Source organism: Leptidea sinapis, chromosome 45 (genome assembly GCF_905404315.1).
Source record: "Leptidea sinapis chromosome 45, ilLepSina1.1, whole genome shotgun sequence".
NCBI lineage: Eukaryota > Metazoa > Arthropoda > Insecta > Lepidoptera > Pieridae > Leptidea > Leptidea sinapis.
In genome coordinates, this window is record NC_066309.1 from 5,302,944 (window position 1) to 5,322,323 (window position 19,380).

A 19,380-nucleotide genomic window follows, 5' to 3' on the forward strand; every position below is an offset into this window, starting at 1 on the left:
TTTGTCAATAATATATCATAACATCAAAAATTACTTCGTTAAATATGCAACCTGCTGTCGTAATGAAATTGTTTTACAGCAGAACTGTCAAACCGTGCGTCAATAAATCCTCTCATAGAAATTATGTATGGACACATCAAAGGAAAAACAAATTTGTTGTTTTTATTTAATTTAGCAGCATTTTCCTATTTATTCACCTTTTAAACCTTCTCTGGACTTCCACAAATAATTCAAGACCTAAATATGCCAAATCGATCCAGCTGTTCTCGAGTTTTAGCGAGACTAACGAACAGCAATTCATTTTTATATATAACTAGTGGACCCGACAGACGTTGTCCTGTACACACGTCTTAAATTTGAAAAATCGGTCCAGCCGTTTAGGATGTAGTTTAATTGTGAATCTAAACCATTCTCGAATCCACCTGAAGACACACACCAATCTCAAATTCACTGGAACACACAAAAATATCATCAAAATCGGTCCAGCCGTTCAGGAGGTAGTTCAATTGTGAATCTAAACCATTCTCGAATCCACCTGAATACACACAGAAAGTTTCAATAAAATCGGTCCAGCCGTCTAGGAGGAGTTCAGTGACATACACACGCACACAAGAATTATATATATAAAGATGTAGATAGAAATAATTTAACTTAGAGGTCTCTATAGGATATTAAACGCAAATTGTTGTTATATTTTTAAACGACTTTCAAAAATGAGGTTGGAATTGAGAACCTCCTCCTGTTTTTGAAATGTTTGGAAATAATGAAATTTCTATCTTGCATCCGTTCTTGTAGATAGATCAAGGCAACTTACTGCTGGATAATATCCTTCGTGATGATTTTAATTGCTCTCGAAATTTCGGTCCTGTTGCGCGTGGCGTGTATGTGTATACAGGCTAAGTATTGTGGGTCACTATTTAAATATAATGATAGCCGTGAAGGTTAAGACATTGTTAAAATATTGTTTGTACATTCATTCCAGTGCATTACGTGTGCAATAAAAATGTTTTTAAATTATTTATTGACTTATGTTTAGTCTTCGATGACACTTGTTCAATGATATTCTTTGAACCGTAATGCTTCTATGATTATCTTTAAACTGTTTAATTCATAACGAGATTTACTTTAAACATTATGTTATGTTTTTAAAGTGATAACCCTCACTTCTAGGATTAATACACAAATAAAATTTTATGAACGATGCGGGATTCGAACCCACGACCTCCGGCGTTCCGTGCCGGTGCTCTAACCAACTGAGCTAACCGTTCGAGTACCGCCTACTTATAAAATTCTGTTTTCTTTGTTCAACTCTCACGGTACTCGAACGGTTAGCTCAGTTGGTTAGAGCACCGGCACGGAACGCCGGAGGTCGTGGGTTCGAATCCCGCATCGTTCATATTTTTTTTGAGATTTTCTTTATTCAGATAGTCTTAAGCAAAGCGCTTTTGAATCTTCATTATAAATCTTCAAGCTTGGTCAGTTATCAATGGTTACGATGGCCTCAAACTCATATTTACTCATCCTAAAATAATTAAAGAATATTTGCTCATCTAAAATTTGCGGTACATCGTAAGCACGTAAACATTCTAGTTTGCCTGACGGCGTCTGTTCGTGCGGAGTCCGCTATTGTTATTAAATGGTAGATCGGAACGAACCTTTATATTAGTAATAATAATAATATAAGTAATAATAACCTTTATAAATATAATAATAACATACCCGACTCGTGGTCACACCAGTTTGTCACACCAGTGTGACTACGAGTAATTTTTTTTCCTCGTAACACCAAGGGTTTTAATACACCCTGTTGGTAATTGATATTATAAGTGATGTGTCAATTGCAATTCTCATGATCTCGACATTCTCGATAGCTTAGATAACGAATGACTATGGAAGTAAAATATTTGTTTCGTCTTCACACCACGGGTTTTACTACACCTTTTATATCTTAACTTAGTGGTGTGATAAGTACAATCTGTTATTCAATTCGTTATCTAAACTATCGAGAATGTCGAGATCATGAGAATAGAAATTGACACATCACTTATAATATCAATTACCAACAGGGCGTAGTAAAACCCTTGGTGTGACGACGAGGAAAAAAAATTACTCGTTGTCACACTGGTGTGACAAACTGTTGTGACCACGAGTCGGGAATGAATAATAATAGTATTTGTTTTATGCGATTACTAAATTATGACAGTTATCACGAACATCGTTACACATACAATGAATTGAAGCTGTAAGGTTGATGCATCCAATATACGGTAATTTATATTTATACAGTTTGTTTTAGATTAAATAAAGAGATAATTAAATTTATTATTCAAACAAAACAAATCTTATAACTATATCTACAATACTACGACTACATAAAATTAAAACTATCATTACTTGGAAGCGTACCAAGAATACTGGCAGCATTACCGCGTTGGATAGCTAGGCTGATCCGTTGACCGAAATAGCTGCCAGCGCTTGGGTTTCCAGTAGCCTTATTGAGGCGCGAAGATAGTATTTTGAACATTCTCCGCGCCTCTGGGCTCCACGGGCCAAGTGTCTCGACACCAAACGGCACAAAGATGTATGACTCACTGAGACCAACATATTTGCGACGCTTACTGTCTTTGGCAGTCGAAGCAGCAGCCCCAGCACCAACTGACATAACTTGGACATGAGAAGGAGCCAGAGTGTCGACGCAAGTAGCGTCCCACACCAGCGCCCTTCCCCGTGGCCAAGCCACCAGCGTCATTCCATGAGGACGCTTGCCATCGCGGCGTGTAATACCATTTGGCTCTATAACAGCTGGTATATTAAGAGCGGCAAATGCCCTGCGGATGACTTCATTAATGCTGGCGTGACTACTGATACGGCCTGCCGATTTTAGGCAGGATAACCCGTGACGTCCAAGTACATCTAATATAATATAATCCAAGGAGATAATTGATATTAAAACGGTTTTTAATTTTGACCATGATTCATATATTGGACGCAGCTTCTTACACTAATTTAATGTAAGTATATTACAACTATTCTAAAATACTGATATATTTCAAACTTAAAAGATTGACCGTTGAGTTTTGTATGTTCTTCTAACGACCTCCACTTTTTCCGAATATACATTCAGTAGTTTAAGATATTCTGACACGTGATTTAGAACGATGCTTTCGCGTTCACCGCCGAAGTAAATGCGTGGGAGGATCCTCTGCACAGGATGCCGGGTAGATTATGGGTACCACAACGGCGCCTATTTCTGCCGTGAAGCAATTAATGTGTAAGAATTGTTGTGTTTCGGTCTGAAGGGCGCTGTAGCTCGTGAAATTACTGGGCAAATGAGACTTAACATCTTATGTCTCAAGGTGACGAAGGCAATTGTAATGCCGCTTAGAATTTTGGGTTTTTCAAGAGCAGGGCTTATCAATTACCATCAGCTGAGCGTCCCGTATTGTTATTAAAAAAAACTTAATATTATCCTGCTGAACCGCCTTGTCTCCGCAGGTATCCCCGCGTACGGCCTCGACGGAGACAACATCCGGACGGGCCTCAACAAGAACCTGGGCTTCACGAAGGAGGACAGAGAAGAGAACATCAGACGCGTGGCAGAGGTCGCCAAGCTGTTCGCCGATAGTGGAGTCGTGTGCTTGTGCAGTTTCGTCTCGCCCTTCGCCGAGGTTTGTATAATTATTTATAGTTGTGCCGGTCGGGTTGAACTGTACGTCAAAAGGAAAAAACGGAACCCTTCTATGATCCCTTTTTTGTCAGTCCGTCCGTATGTCAAGACCAATTATATCGGGAACGCATGGAGGAATGCAGATGAAATTTTCAAAAGGGTATTTTCCGGTGATTTTGAACTATGCAATTTGGTAATTAATACCGTATTATACTCCAAGTATAGGAAAAATTCTTAAAACTATACTATCGTAATTAAAACATTAAAGAAATTGTACGGAACCCATGATGGGGGAAACAAATTGTCCAGTTTTTTTTAATTTATTGAATATATAAGATAATACCTGCATAGATTAAAATACTATTACAAACACATACTCCCTTATTCATAATGGTCCGCTAAGTTTAAACAGCCGCTAATGAGTGTTTTTTCTCATTCTAACTTAGGTCAATAGAAGAAGACAGAGTGAGAATTAGCAAAGCTCTAAGTTAGCAGACTATTATGAATAAGGGGTTAAACTTTATAAAGCTAATCTGGGAATGTTCTATATATTGGCAGTTAAATTCTGTTTTGAAAAGAGCATCCTTAGAGTTTCTTACTCGTTCTTCTCTCTAACGGCCGTTCCCAATATACTATCAACAGATAGAGATAAATTACTACCTTCTACTGTCATTAATTACCTGTCAATAATCTGAAGCTGTCCTAATATACCCGATAAGTCATTTTTATCGCCTTATATTTGGACGCGTGAATTGAAAATTCCATACAAACTTTTATCGCTGGTAAGCTATACGTCGTCCAATTGACAGACAGCGTGCACGGATTAGGTGAGTTACCGTCGATAAGTTTATTGGGACAGAAAAGTCAACGATTGTTAGGTTTAAAGATATTTATTTCTCATTAAAAACATAATATTGTCACTTACATAAAAATATGATGTAATAATTTATCCGCCGTTCTTTACAAGTTCAGTACATACATATACATTATATTACTTATTCTTCTTAACGAAATTTATGATTACACACTTTTACAGGTCACTGTCACATAACAAACAATTTCGGACATGTGTTTTATAAAAACTTTGAAACAATATAGTCTGATAACTCACGTTTAAATGTTTTTAGCGACTTAATCTTTTTGAGAGATGAAGGTAGACTATTAAAAAGTTGTTCGCCCTCGTAAATAAACATACGCTTGCCGTAATTTGTTCTTGGCTTAGGTAGTTGAAGTATATTCTTCAATATTATCGGCTCTTAGACACACGCGTCCACTCACTTCCGTCGCTCACAGCGGACTGCCTGTATCACGAGTCACGACCGCACGTGCGCTAGAGATGACATGATGCTTCCTTCTCTTTCACTCATATACACGTGAGTCCGTTGACTTTGACAACTAGCTTTCAGCTGACATTGATTCATGGTCATCATGAAATCAGATACACAACAGTAGTATCAAGTATTGTTTTGTTACGATTTATATCTCAAGTAAGAGATAGACTGAATATTAGAAACGGCCGTTAGCAAATCTGCTTTACAAAAATTACATATTACAAGTGTGCAAATGCAATTTACCTACGAAATAAAATATTTTGATTTGTTTTGGAATAATACTTACACCTTAAGATGCAACGTGTTTCGGAGAAGGTTTTAGTCAAAGTCAAAGTCAAAAAATCGTTATTCACTGTAAAACTTTATAAGTTATTTAGTGCAAGTCAGGATGAAGTACAAAAGTTACAATAGCATTCAAATGAGTATAACAATATTCATTAACAAAATTTAGAACATTAATTCCAACTATATCATTCAAATAATCTTTCACGCTATAATAGGCCTTAGATGTTAATTTATTTTTTACGATGCATTTAAATTTTTTAATAGGTAACATTTTAATTTCATTTTAAAAGATTTAGCAATTTTACGGAGACTTATAGATGTTAGTATATGATATGTTGGTGCTTACTACTTATTCGATTATTAACCTATTTTTTTTTTACTTATACCTATAATATATTCGGAATACAAATAATTCAGTCAACGATATTTCATTGCATATGACATTTCATACAATGAGACTTAATTTGTATGGCAAAACAACGTTTGCCGGGTTAGCACTTGTAAAGGCATAAAGGCATTTATTTTCTCAAAATTGATTCCTTTAGAATTATTTTTGATGTCATTTGTAATATACTGGATACTACTACCGCTTCGGAAACAGATGACGCTCTGAGAGAGAAGAAGCGGCGCAAGAAACTCTCCCAGCATTCTTTTTTTGCGCACTGTTTACTAAAAATATACAATATTGTACTGTCATTGCTATTGCTATAAAATAATCACAATCTAGTCCTAAGCTGTCCGATCATTTAGATATTCAGCTGTGGAGTAGTAGGATTTACGACAGAGCAATTTTTTAATAAAACATTTAAATTTATTTATAGATAATGCCTGAACAGTGGCTGGGACTTTATTATAGAAGTGTATACATTTACCCTTAAAGCTATTATGTATCTTATGAAGCCTACTAGAATAAGTTACAAGCAATCCCTTATTTCTAGTGTTATAATAATGAAAATCACTATTAAGAGCAAAAAGGTGAAGATTTTTGTGAACGTATATTAAATTTTCATAAATGCACTGACAATGAACAGTGATAATAATTATTTCTTTGAGAGACTGTCTATAACCAAGCTGATATATAGCACGAACAGCTCTCTTTTAATGCGTCATTTAAAAGTGAATATTTTCAATAAAACTGAAAGGTCGCTTTTAATTTATGCTTAGCAGCTGTTATTCAACACCACACACTGGTACAGGTTGACTCAAGGGCAGTGCAAAATAAATAATAGTTACAATATTTTACATTTGCTCGTAAAGTGAGCCATATTAAGTCATTCTTAGGGCCATAAACCGAACTAAAACGCACGCGTGCATTAGTGCATATGCACATACTATTTTCTATTACAAATAATATAATATAATAATAATATTGACACACTTTTTACAAAAATAATCTTGTCCCAAGTTAAGCATATATAGCCTGTGTTATAGGTTACAAGACAATGATATATTTAATACAATATACTTACTTAAACATAGATACATTCATATAACATACATAAATACATTTAAACATCCATGACTCGGAAACAAACATCCATATTCATCATATAAATGCTTGCACCGACCGGGATTCGGGATCTATGTATTATTTCTGACTCCATATTCGTTTTTAAACTTTTGTAAATTAATTTGTAATTTTATTTATTAAATTTAACTGTCAGATGCGTCAACTTCAATTCAGTTTTGAGTATGTAAATTTGCGTGCGACAAGTAAACTTTTCGCACTCAAACAACAGTTTCCAGTTACCAGTGGGAGGCTCCTTTGCACCGGATGCCGGCTAGATTATGGGTACCACAACGGCGCCTATTTCTGCCGTAAAGCAGAACTGTATTTCGGTCTGAAGGGCGCCGTAGCTAGTGAAATTACTTCGCAAATGAGACTAAACATCTTTTGTCTCAAGATGAAGAGCGCAGTAGTAGTGCCACTCAGAATTTTTGGGTTTTATCAATAATCTTGAGCGGCACTGCATTGTTATGGACAGGGCGTATCAATTATCATCAGCTGAACGTTCTGCTCGCCTCGTCCTTTATTTTCATAAAAAAACGTCTTTTCAACCGTAACAGCAAGCGCCCAGATACTACTTTTTCCGCATGTGTAATACGCTATTCAAGTCATTCTGTCAGAGCTTTTACACGTGCAGTCTGTGGGTTGAGTATACCCAAAAATCTATTAATGCTCTCCGTGTCCAATATAATAACATCTTCAGGATAATGTTGGGACTGAACCGTGTCGATGGTTTTTCCGCAATCATACGGAAAAGAATCGCCTCCGTCAAAAATAGGTTGGAGAGGAGTCCCAATATTATTTTGAAGGTGATAGCCGACAGACAGGACAGCGCATTCAAAGCGCACTGGATGTCTGGGTTAGTTTGTAAGTTTATTAATTATATCAACTAATATAGAATAAGCTTGTTACTAACATATATGTAATTTATTATTGTATTCCTAACATAGGTTAAGATTATTTCACTAACATGGACCTTTTGTTGTCTTAAATAAATAAATAAATAGTAAAATAGTAAATACTAAATAATATAACACACAAGTTCATAATAGAATTATTCCTACAAATATAGAAGTACCTAACTGCAAATTATATGAGAGTAAATAGAGCATTTTCAATTTAACCGGGTTATACAGTTTTGTTTTTGTTACAACAAAGATGTTTGTTTCCCTGAAAATCCATTTATATTTTTGAAATATGTAAATGTGTATTTAGAAGAAGCGGCCGCGGCTGTATAGATTATATGTAACTCCTGTGAGGATTTTAGCGTGTGCCATTTCTCATAATTTTCATACAATTTTTTTTTTGTATCGCATTTGTTGCTATGTGGTTAATAATTGCGAAAATGTCAAATTTTAGTACATTAGATGAACAATTGATAGATTTAACCTCGTCAGAAATACTTATGCAAACGAAAGAAAATATACTTGCAAAATCTAGAGAAAAGTACCTAGTTGCTTTCGATAGTTTATAAATGTATGGAATATATGTTTGTTTTTCTCGCAAGTTGTTGAATAAGTGCGTATGAAACTTGTGAGCAAATTACACGCTAGACACTCGGCTGATTTTCGATTTATCAAAAAAAAACCAATAGGACATCTAGATTCGAACCGGGGGTCTTCTGCTCTCCGGATCACCCAATCCATCTGAGCTATTATAGTCTTGTTTGTTTCGAAATTGACCTTTGTATTCTAATGTTATTGTAGCTGTTTCTCATTAAAACACGAATAAAACTACATTTTTAAAATTGAAACCTAGCAAGATCGATTTATCGCCCCCGAAACTACCTGTATACAAAATTTTATGAAATTCGTTGGAGCCGTTTTCGAGATTCAGATATATACAAGAATTGCTCGTTTAAAGATTTAAGATTACAGCCTCATAGTTCAATTTTTATCATGCGATAATAATAATTGTAATGTACATAATAATAAGTGTAATTATTTCAATGCGAACAACAATTATTAATTAGTTAATTGTAACTATAGTACTTAATGTAGGACAACGAACTGTGTGTATCTCTTTGGCGTTGATAAAATTGTTAGCTGTCGTTTAAGGAGCGCAGTTATCTATTATCATATGTAATACTACTAGTCCAACAGTAAGCTTATATCTTTAAACGAGCAATTCTTACATACATACATAAAATCACGCCTCTTTCCCGTAGGGTTAGGCAGAGACCACTTCTTTCCACTTGCTACGATCCTTACATACTTGTTTCGCTTCGTCCACTTTCATTATTCCTTTCATACATGCTCTCCGGTTTAGGGTACTCTTGACCTGGCCTTTTTCCAAGACGTCCCTGATTTGATCTCGAAACGTCCGCCTAGGTCTTCCCCTTCCAACACTTTCATTCACACTGACTGGCCTTATACACTTTCTTCGTCAATCGTTCTTCATTCATCCACCACCTTCGCACGACACGCCACAAGTTAGGATATCATCCTCACCATCTGGATGTGTGGCGGTCATCCACAGTGCGGTTTACAAGGAGCTTTCTTCCACGTACTACAAAGCTGTGGAATGAACTTCCTTGTGCGGTGTTTCCGGGACGATACGACATCAGTACCTTCAAAAAAAGCGCGTACTCCTTAAAGGCCGGCAACGCTCCTGTGATTCCTCTGGTGTTGCTAGAGAGTGTGGGCGGCGGTGATCACTTAACGACAGGTGACCCGTACGCTCGTTTGTCCTCCTATTCCATAAAAAAAAAACATTCTCTCGACATGTCCAAACCATCTCAGCAATTCTTGTATTTATATAATCTGAATCTCGGAAACGGCTCCAACTATTTTAATGAAATTTAGTGTACAGGTAGTTTCGGGGGCCAGAAATCGATCTTGCTAGGTTTAAATTTTAAAAAATGTTGTTTTATCCGTGTTTTAATGAGAAACAGCTACAATAACATTAGAATACAAAGGTAAATTTCACCACTATATACAAGACTGTCATAGCTCAGATGGGACATTGGGTGATTCAGAAAGGAGAAGACCCAGGTTCGAAACCACATGTGCTATTAGTTTATTTTTTGTTCAAGTTTTGTACATTGTTAAAAATCCGAGCAAGGCTCGGCCGTCTGCTTGAACTCCATTGGATTCATAATAATAAAAATACAGCCGTTTTATGTCGTACTAAAAAACAATTAACATTTGAAACACACCGAATGCAAACGCTATAAACGAGAAAATGACTCTTAGGCTGAGATCTACAAAGGGTACATAGACTTTACTTACGTAAGACTTAGGTGATCTTTCATTTAGTTTTTGAGATAAAAATCGTAACAGGTGTGTCAAGAAATGCGTTGCCGGCCTTTAAGGTGCTTGATGCTTTTTTCTTGAAGGTCCCTAAGTCGTATCTGTTCGGGAAGACCGCTGCCGGTAGTTGATTCCACAAAGTGGCTGTGCGAGGCAAGAAATTTAGAACAAAACGCTCGGTTGTGGACTGCCAGACGTCTACGTGATGCGGATGGTACTTTGCACGTAATGTCCGATGGTGGAATTTGGCCGCTGGAATCAACCCGAATAGCTACTTTGAGCACTCCCCGTGATAAATGCGGTAGAAGATGCAGAGAGAACCCACATCTCTACGCAATGCTAGAGAATCAAGCCGATCGGAGATGACTTGATCGTCGATGATTTGAGCCGCTCTTCGTTGTATGCGGTCAAATGGAAGAAGCTGGTACTGGGGAGCACCCGCCCAGAGGTGAGAACAGTACTCCATGTGAGGCCGAATTTGCGCCTTATAAAGTTGCATGCGGTGGCTTTTAGTGAAGTACTGTCTCGCCTTACTGAGTACACCAAGCTTTTTAGAGGCCAGTTTGGCCTTCTCTTCCAAGTGACCACTGAACTGAACGTCGCTCGATATATCGACGCCAAGTATGCCAATTACTTCCCATTATCATTCCAATTTGCCAAGTATAAAATTAAGATTGATAAAGTGATTTTTATACCCTTAAGGGAATATTATTCCAAAAATTATTAGTTAAATGTCTATAATGTGATAAAAAGTTTCACTTTTACCGTGGTTTCATAAAACCACACAATCCTTTTTTTTTAAAGATGTCTCCAAACTCTAACGGTTGAACTTTCATTGGCGGGCTAACTTAGATTATAAGGTCGTAACTGAGGTTACTTTTGTTTAAGAAAATGATTTTTATTTAAAGAGAAGGATAAAGTTGCGTTGGGTCACTTGAAAGTGAGTGATCACTGCTGACACACTTGAGAAACTACATGAGTCACAGGAGCGCTTTTTGAAGTGAAATCTTGTTAAGCATCGATGTGATTTGAAAGTCGATGAAACAAAAAGCGAGACAGTAAAAAGAGACAGACACATTTATTCATAAGATTTTAACGTGGGAAAGAATGAGATAGGAAACATTATACAGTGTTTCAGTACCAGACGATCATAGATGAAGAAGAAATTGTATTATGTATGACCCGAGTATACTTTATATTTCTGAGGAGGCACGACGAATTACGACATAGACACCAGGAGAACATAAAGATGGTAGCGGTGATAGTAATGGCTTTCATAGCGGTTGAAATCCTGTGTCATCCTAGCAACATGTACCAGGACTTCATATGCAGTTTAGAGGTTCATGCACAATGCACATCTTAAAATTTACATACAAATGCTGACCCGATGTTGTTTTTTAGTCGTGTACGTGGATAAGGCAAACTCCCACAGTTTGCTTGGGCCTGAGCGTTGTACGTCTGCTAATATGTGTTTGTGTGCGCATGCCTACGTACTACTACCAGCTTAAGAACAGGCATCAAAACAACCGTGGTGTTTTGTATACGTACACTGTACGTATTATAAGTTTGTAGAGATTTTTGATCATTTTAATAGTAAAATACTTCATCATTTTTGAAGCCTTCTCTTCTTCCACTTGTGAATTACACACATGTTTTAATCCATTCATCGATTTCAGAGTGTTTTGCTTAAACCGGCCAACGTGGCAGAAATGTTTATAAATACTTAGGTGTAGAGATTTTTATAATGATCCTGTTTCGTGCCGTGCCTATGTTTAATGTGTTGCATGCAGTTACTTCTCGTGTAGAGGCAAGGTTAAATGTAATATCGTTTTATTTGAACCTCTGCACATAAATTTAAAGCATACTTATGCCTTATTATGAAAAATATGATTTCACTAGCTGTGCCCCGCGGTTTCCCCCGCGTTTTTCTCGTTTCCGTGGAAATACCGAGATAAAATATTGCCTATATTATATATAGCCTGTACATCATTTTGTTCTATTGTCAATAGTTTTTGCAGCGCACGCAAAAATAGGTTTTCGATTTTACACCTTGTGTTACAAAATAGCAATTTTATTACGGATCCCTAATTTTGAAAAAAAATAGCCTATAGCCTTCCTCTAATAATAAATGGACTACCCAACACTGAAAGAATCATTTAAATCGGACCAGTAGTACCAGAGATTAGCGCGTTCAAACAAAGTATAGATTTGTGTTTTTAAATGAAATCATATAATTCACGTAGTTAATTAGGATTTCTTTATATTTATAACGAGAGACCATCTACTTCGTCCACGTTTACGAGTTAATTTGACCAGTGAATCAGGCTTTTGTTCATAATTCTTTGGGATTATTTTTTTTTTGCAAATATAAAAGTAGCGTAAGCTTAACCCTTTTATTGGAAATTCTAAGTTTTATTGTGTCGATTGATCATAAATTTTGTTTATAAATTGATTTTAAGTGAGGAAGATAAGGAATTGAAAGCGCATTATTTAGTTTTTTTTTTTTTCTTATAAATTCGATTTTAAATTATCGTTTGTACTTTAGTGAGTATTCGTCGTCGTTTGTACTCGGCTTAAGTCAAAATTTTCTGTATGTTATATGTGTTTCTCACAGTACTAATTGTTTCACAATGTAATTTTTTATGGAAATGGAGGACAAACGAGCGTACGGGTCACCTGGTGTTAAGAGATCACCGCCACATTCTCTTGCAACACCAGAGGTATCACAGCAGCATTGCTGGCCTTTAAGGAAGGTGTACGCGCTTTTTTTGAAAGTACCCATGTTGTTTCGTCCCGGAAACATCGCGCAAGGAAGCTCATTCCACTGCTTTGTAGTACGTGGAAGAAAGCTTCTTGAGAACCGCTCTGTGGAGCACTAGAAATCCAAATAAAGAAAATCCTTTTAGTATTGGGCTCGGGTTTGATTCTATTGAATTCTTTTTTTTATTATTTGATGTACTTAAATGATTTCAGGACAGAGAAGTAGCACGCCGCATTCACACTGATTCTGATCTGCCGTTCTTCGAAGTGTTTATCGACACTCCTCTCGAGGTGTGCGAAAAGCGAGACACTAAAGGGCTTTATAAAAAGGCTAGAAAAGGACAGATAAAGGTATGGACTAGACAGTGGTGTTAATTAATTATTAATTAGTTACAACAAATTTAGAAGGGGTTGTTAAACGCACTTAATAATATTTATGTATCTGTATTGTTCAGTTTCTACTAATAATTATAATAATACTGACTCATTACAATTTGGGCCGCGTCACCCCTTAGATTTCACGATAAGTAATGCCTACTCGAACTTAGCGCTCTGGCTTATAAAGGCACGACCGTCTACCGTGATGATGCTACTAACTGTTGGCAGTTAGGACTTCCAATCCCCGCAATACCGAGATCTCGGTATTGCGGGATCCCGCGCCATATTCTAATCCCGCGAGATGCGGGATTACGGGCGCGGGATCCGCGGGAATTGCGGGACTGAAAAAAGGCGTGCATGCGATGCAAAGTAGGTTGATCTGCGTGAAATATTATTCTTAATAACTCAAGTTATTAACTAAGTTTAATGATGCATCCTTTTAAGGGTTTGTACCACAAGTGTGGAAGCAGAAAGGGCATTTTTAGCTGCAGGCTATATTGCATCTAAAATACGCAGTAATTTGGCAGACGACAGTTTGTACACGTGTTTCCTTCGCAAACATTTTCAGTTAAGATTACAAGCCGACAAACTTAATAATTTATCAGTTTAAAATGTGTTTTTTTTTGTTTCCTTGTTTATTTTTTGAAAACGATTTGTTTTGTTTTGATTTGCTTTTTATTCCGAATTTGTTATTGTTTTTTCTTTTGTGAAAAAAATAGCATAATTTGATTGATCTCATTTTAATAGTAACTAGCAGACCCGGCAAACGTTGTTTTGCCATATAAAGTATAATTCACGCGATAGTTTTATAAGTAATAAAATATTGCCTATATTATAGCCTGTACATCATTTTGTTCTATTGTCAATAGTTTTTGCAGCGCACGCAAAAATAGGTTTTCGATTTTACACCTTGTGTTACAAAATAGCAATTTTATTACGGATCCCTAATTTTGAAAAAAACAAATATAGCCTATAGCCTTCCTCGATAAATGGACTACCCAACACTGAAAGATACATTAAAATCGGACCAGTAGTACCAGAGATTTGCGCGTTCAAACAAACAAACAAACAAACACTGCAGCTTTATAATATTAGTATAGATATGTACGTAAATAAATGTGGAGTTTATAAATTCATTGTTTTCAAATGTGCATATTTTCAATATGCGGGATCCCGCAAATACCGAGATCCCGCGGGATTGAAAATTCGTAGTCCCGCAAATGCCGAGATTGGAAGGCCGCGGGATTGGAAGCCCTAGTTGGCACTGCCGTAGTGCCAACTAACTTACACGAATCATGTTAACTAAAGATCTGAATATATTATATGTTATTATAGTTGTTTCTAACTGTGATAATTATATAAAATAACATTACTAACACACTAAGTAGTTAAATAAATGCAATTATTAATTGGGGTATATCTTATGACAGTTCATGACGTTGGTAACGATTGTAAACACATCCACTAAACAGTATAATATTACTAGCTGACCAGACAGACGTTGTTCTGTACATAATAAATAAAATACCGTTTTTGATGAATTTGTCAATAATTTTTCATTGTAACATAATAATATGCTCCTTGTTGTTATAATGAAATTGTTTCACAGCAGAACTGTCAAACCGCGCGTCAAAAATACTCTCACAGAAAATATGTCCAAACAAAACAAATATTGGAAATAAAAATAATTATGGGTCCCAAATCGAAATAAAAACTATCCTATCTCTCAAGTTGGACTAAACTGCACTCCATGAAGTAATCCCCATTGAAATCCGTTCATTAGTTTAGGAGTCCATTGAGGACAAACATTGTCACACGAGATTTATATATATTAAGATGGTACAGCCGATATGAGACGAGGGTACCCGACTTCTTTGCTATCATTCGATTTCGGGTAGCGTCTTTCTGGATTAGGATGAGTCGCTTCAAGAACAAACTGAGGGCTGTCTTTGAAAATATATATATTGACCCGCTTTCTCGGCATTGGATCGCCGTCCATATGAACAGTAGCAAAAAACAACGACACAGTTAACTGTATTCTTATTTTAGGAATTAATTTTTTCGATATTTGTCTAATTAGTGCCTGCAATAAAAGAATTATAATTTTATATCTTAATTTATATACTCGTCGGTATGCATAGATTCCCCTAAAATTTTAATATTTTAAAGTTTGAACATTTGTTTTTAGTGTTTTAATAAATTTACACATTTAAAAAAACTGAATTAGAATTAGTTCGATTCAATAACGTATCTCAAGTTACTGATACATTGCTGTCACTGTTTGACAACCTGTATAGCCGAGTGGTTAGCGATCCTACCTACTAAGCTAGAGGTCCCGGGTTCGAATCCCGGTAGGTGCAAGCATTTATATGATGAATATAGATGTTTGTTTCCGAGTCATGGATGTTTGAATGTATTTATGTATGCTTATATGAATATATGTATGTTTAAGTAAGTATATTGTATTAAATATATCATTGACTTGTAACCCATAACACAGGCTATATATGCTTAACTTGGGGCAAGATAATTTGCGTAAAAAAGTGTGTCAATATTATTATTACTGTTTAATGACGAGATCTTATCTATCCATAGTTATGTCCAATATAGTTGTAGTCCAATGCTTTGTGTCGGTAGGTTATAGAAATGTAAGTAAGCGTAAAAGGATAGGTTTGTCTACCTCTTGTAAGTTAATCTAAGGATAGATAGGTTATTGAAAACGGCCGTAAATGGCGCGGTACGTCTTGGTATCCCATAAGTGAGCTTAAGTTGAGCTGTTCAACCTGATTCCTGCCGCCGAATTTCACCTTCGCACGACACGCCACAAGTTACGATATCATCCCCACCATCTGGATGTGTGGCGGTCCTCCACAGTGCGGTTTTCAAGGAGCTTTCTTCCTCGTACTACGAAGCTGTGGAATGAGCTTCCTTGTCCGGTGTTTCCGGGACGATACGACATGGGTACCTTCAAGAAAAGCGCGTACACCTTCCTTAAAGGCCGGCAACGCTCTTGTGATTCCTCTGGTGTTGCAAGAGAATGTGGGCGGCGGTGATCACTTAACACCAGGTGACCCGTACGCTCGTTTGTCCTCCTATTCCATAAGTATGTGCTATATGACTTACATAATACGGTCGTAATTCGCAGGGCTTCACTGGAATAACCCAGGAGTATGAGCGTCCCGAAGCTCCTGAGTTGGTGGTGCAAACAGTGGAGAGCACTATTGAAGAGTCCACTATGGAGGTGATCAAATTGTTGGAATCGCAGGTGAGCATTTTTATAGAGTAATGAAAAATAACTTTTTTGCGGTTGGGTCTTGATCTAAGTACGAAAAATGAAACACAACAATAGAACCTACTTTAGTATAGCTAATGAAAAGGTAGCTATCATAAATGGTAATTTCATAATAATAATGATCACTTTAAATTAGATAGTTTCAGCGGCTTTAGTAAGCTTAATAAATTTAAATTAGGACCAAATTAACTTTAATATGCGTTGCTGTTTTTATGTTTCTCCATTTTTATAATATCGGTCGGATCTGTGTAGTAGCTGACAACAAAACTCGCTCGTGAGTCCCTACTGCTTGGCCTACTCTGTAGAGGCCGCCGCATTGTACTTACTAATTCGATACCTACACGGAATGTGAGACAGACATGCATTAGGTTTTTGCGTAAAAGTTACATTTTAATTATTATCTTATGTAACACGCCGATTATATTTTTTAAGGGAAAAAAAATAATTTTATTTTTTTTTTCCCTAATAGGGTATAATTCCTCACATGGAGAGCGTGTCTGGAGTACAGGAGCTGTTCATATACGGGAATAGACTCAGCAGCGCCGTGGAGGAAGCCAAGCGGTTGCCTCAACTCGAGATCACTACGTTGGACCTTCAGTGGGTTCAAGTAAGTTTACCCTTAGCATTAAAGTACCAGTGGGAGGACAAGATGCCGGCTAGATTATGGGTATATGCCACAACGGCGCCTATTTGTGCCGTGAAGCAGTAATGTGTAAACATTACTGCTGAAGGGTGCCGTAGCTAGTAAAATTACTGGGCATAAAATGAGACTTAACATCCTGTCTCAAGGTGGGTTTTTCAAGAGTGCAGTGTCACTCAGGATGCACTGCATTGTTATGGGCAGGGCGTTACAACTACCATCACCCGAACGTCCTGCTCGTCTTTTCCCTTATTCTCTTACACTAACTTAAAATGACGACCTAATTTTTATATCTCAAATTTTATGCCTTTCTTCAACACACATGTCTAAAATATCATACATGCCATTTCTAGTGCTTGGCGATGCATAAAATCTCGTTTTTTTCTTTCATCATTCAGTGATTATTAATATCAAAAAAATAACACGGGTTTGCAACTTAAGTATTTTTGTTTATTTATTAAGAGTAGGTGATTTAGATGCACTTAAATCCTAGGACTCCTACACTCGACGTCTTATGCCTAAAAAACAATCAGCTGTGGAAAAATCGAGGCTACTGACTAGGAAACGTGCACCTTTTAAGAAGCGTAGGATCCTCAGAGGGCACGTTTTTTGCTTTTAGTGACGGTGTCTTAAGACACCCCAGATTGATTCTGGCAATGGCCTCGCATTCTAGAAGGATTTGTGTGGGGACTTGAACATGTACATAGGTTTGATTCCCTGAGACCCATCCCGCTAGGTGCCCGATCAGCTTGCAGTGGCCCGAGAGGAACCCGTGAGGAACGTGAACTTTAGTTTTAACACTATAACACGATAAGTGTCGACTACGGCACAGCACTACACTGTAGACGCGCGAGGCGAGAAGTGCCGACAGCGGGGGGGAGAGGCGCCCGAAGTAATAGATAGAGATCTGGCATATGTCCTAGAATAGAATTTATAGTCTGTCGTTGAGGTTATCTTAATATAAAACATAACGCAAACAATAATTTAAAAAAAAAATGAAATAAGCCTTAGAACTGAATACAATACGTGGTACATGACATAATTGTAAACCATAGAAAAATAAATATTTATCTTTTGGCAGAGCAAGAATCTTTTGAGGGGTAAAGAAGCGAACACTACACCCAAACAATAATTTCATGGCCTACTTAAATAATAAAATCTATGGATCATGCGTTATCCAGACGTTTAAATATTTAGGTTAGTTTAAAGTGTTGGGGACATAATCCCTTCCACTGGTAAATCTCAGGCGTAACTTCAAATGGGTAGTATTTCAAATATATAACATAACTTGGGTACACAAGTTAATAATGTTAGTAAAATTAGAGTGTATCAAAATATTACTTTTAATTTATTTTAGTACATTTATTTTTAAATGTTTTAAGCCCATCTGCACCAATGTCAAAGTCTGGTATTCTATTAAGGTACTCATTATATTCTTTGGACATACGCACGATTGGAGAATTTTTACCGAGGTTTGTATTATGCTCATGCTGAGATGGTTTGGACATGTCGAGAGAATGAATGAAGAACGATTGACGAAGAAAGTGTATAAGGCCAGTGTGAATGAAAGTGTTAGAAGGGGAAGACCTAGGCGGACGTTTCAAGATCAAATCAGGGACGTTTTAAAAAAGGCCAGGTCAAGAGTACCCTAAACCGGAGAGCATGTATGAAAGGAATAATGAAAGTGGACGAAGCGAAACAAATATGTAAGGATCGTAGCAAGTGGAAAGAAGTGGTCTCTGCCTACCCCTGCGGGAAAGAGGCGTGATTTTATGTATGTATGTAAGAATTGCTCGTTTAAAGATATATAAGCTTACTGTTGGACTAGTAGTATTACATAATAGATAACTGCGCTGCTTAAACGACAGCTAACAATTTTATCAACGCCAAAGAGATACACACAGTTCGTTGTCCTACATTAAGTACTATAGTTACAATTAACTAATTAATAATTGTTGTTAGCATTGAAATACTTATTATTATGTACATTACAATTATTATTATCGCATGATAAAAATTGAACTACGAGGCTGTAATCTTATATCTTTAAACGAGCAATTCTTGTAAGTATATATATAATATGCAATTTTTTATAAAAAGTTGAAAAAAATTCTATTTTTAATTGTTTGCATCAATATTTTATGTTGTCTACAATAAAAATCAATTAATTTATCCAATTGAATGATTAATCAACCTTTAAACCTTTAATTAGTGCAAAAAATGGACTTTGAAATACACAGTTTAGCCAGTAAATCTGGGCTATCAATTA

The 19,380-nt window shown here is 36.5% G+C and overlaps 1 protein-coding gene across 2 annotated transcripts in view; it reads left to right on the top strand.

The window, feature by feature from the left end:
- Nucleotides 1-19,380, top strand: part of LOC126977381 (bifunctional 3'-phosphoadenosine 5'-phosphosulfate synthase) — an 81,521-nt gene that overhangs the window by 43,377 nt on the left and 18,764 nt on the right. For both annotated transcript variants that reach the window (XM_050826146.1, XM_050826145.1), the window contains exons 3-6: nucleotides 3,496-3,668; nucleotides 13,015-13,152; nucleotides 16,325-16,444; nucleotides 16,941-17,078. In XM_050826146.1, coding sequence (XP_050682103.1) covers nucleotides 3,496-3,668; nucleotides 13,015-13,152; nucleotides 16,325-16,444; nucleotides 16,941-17,078 — 569 coding nt within the window. The remainder of the gene's footprint in view (nucleotides 1-3,495; nucleotides 3,669-13,014; nucleotides 13,153-16,324; nucleotides 16,445-16,940; nucleotides 17,079-19,380) is intronic.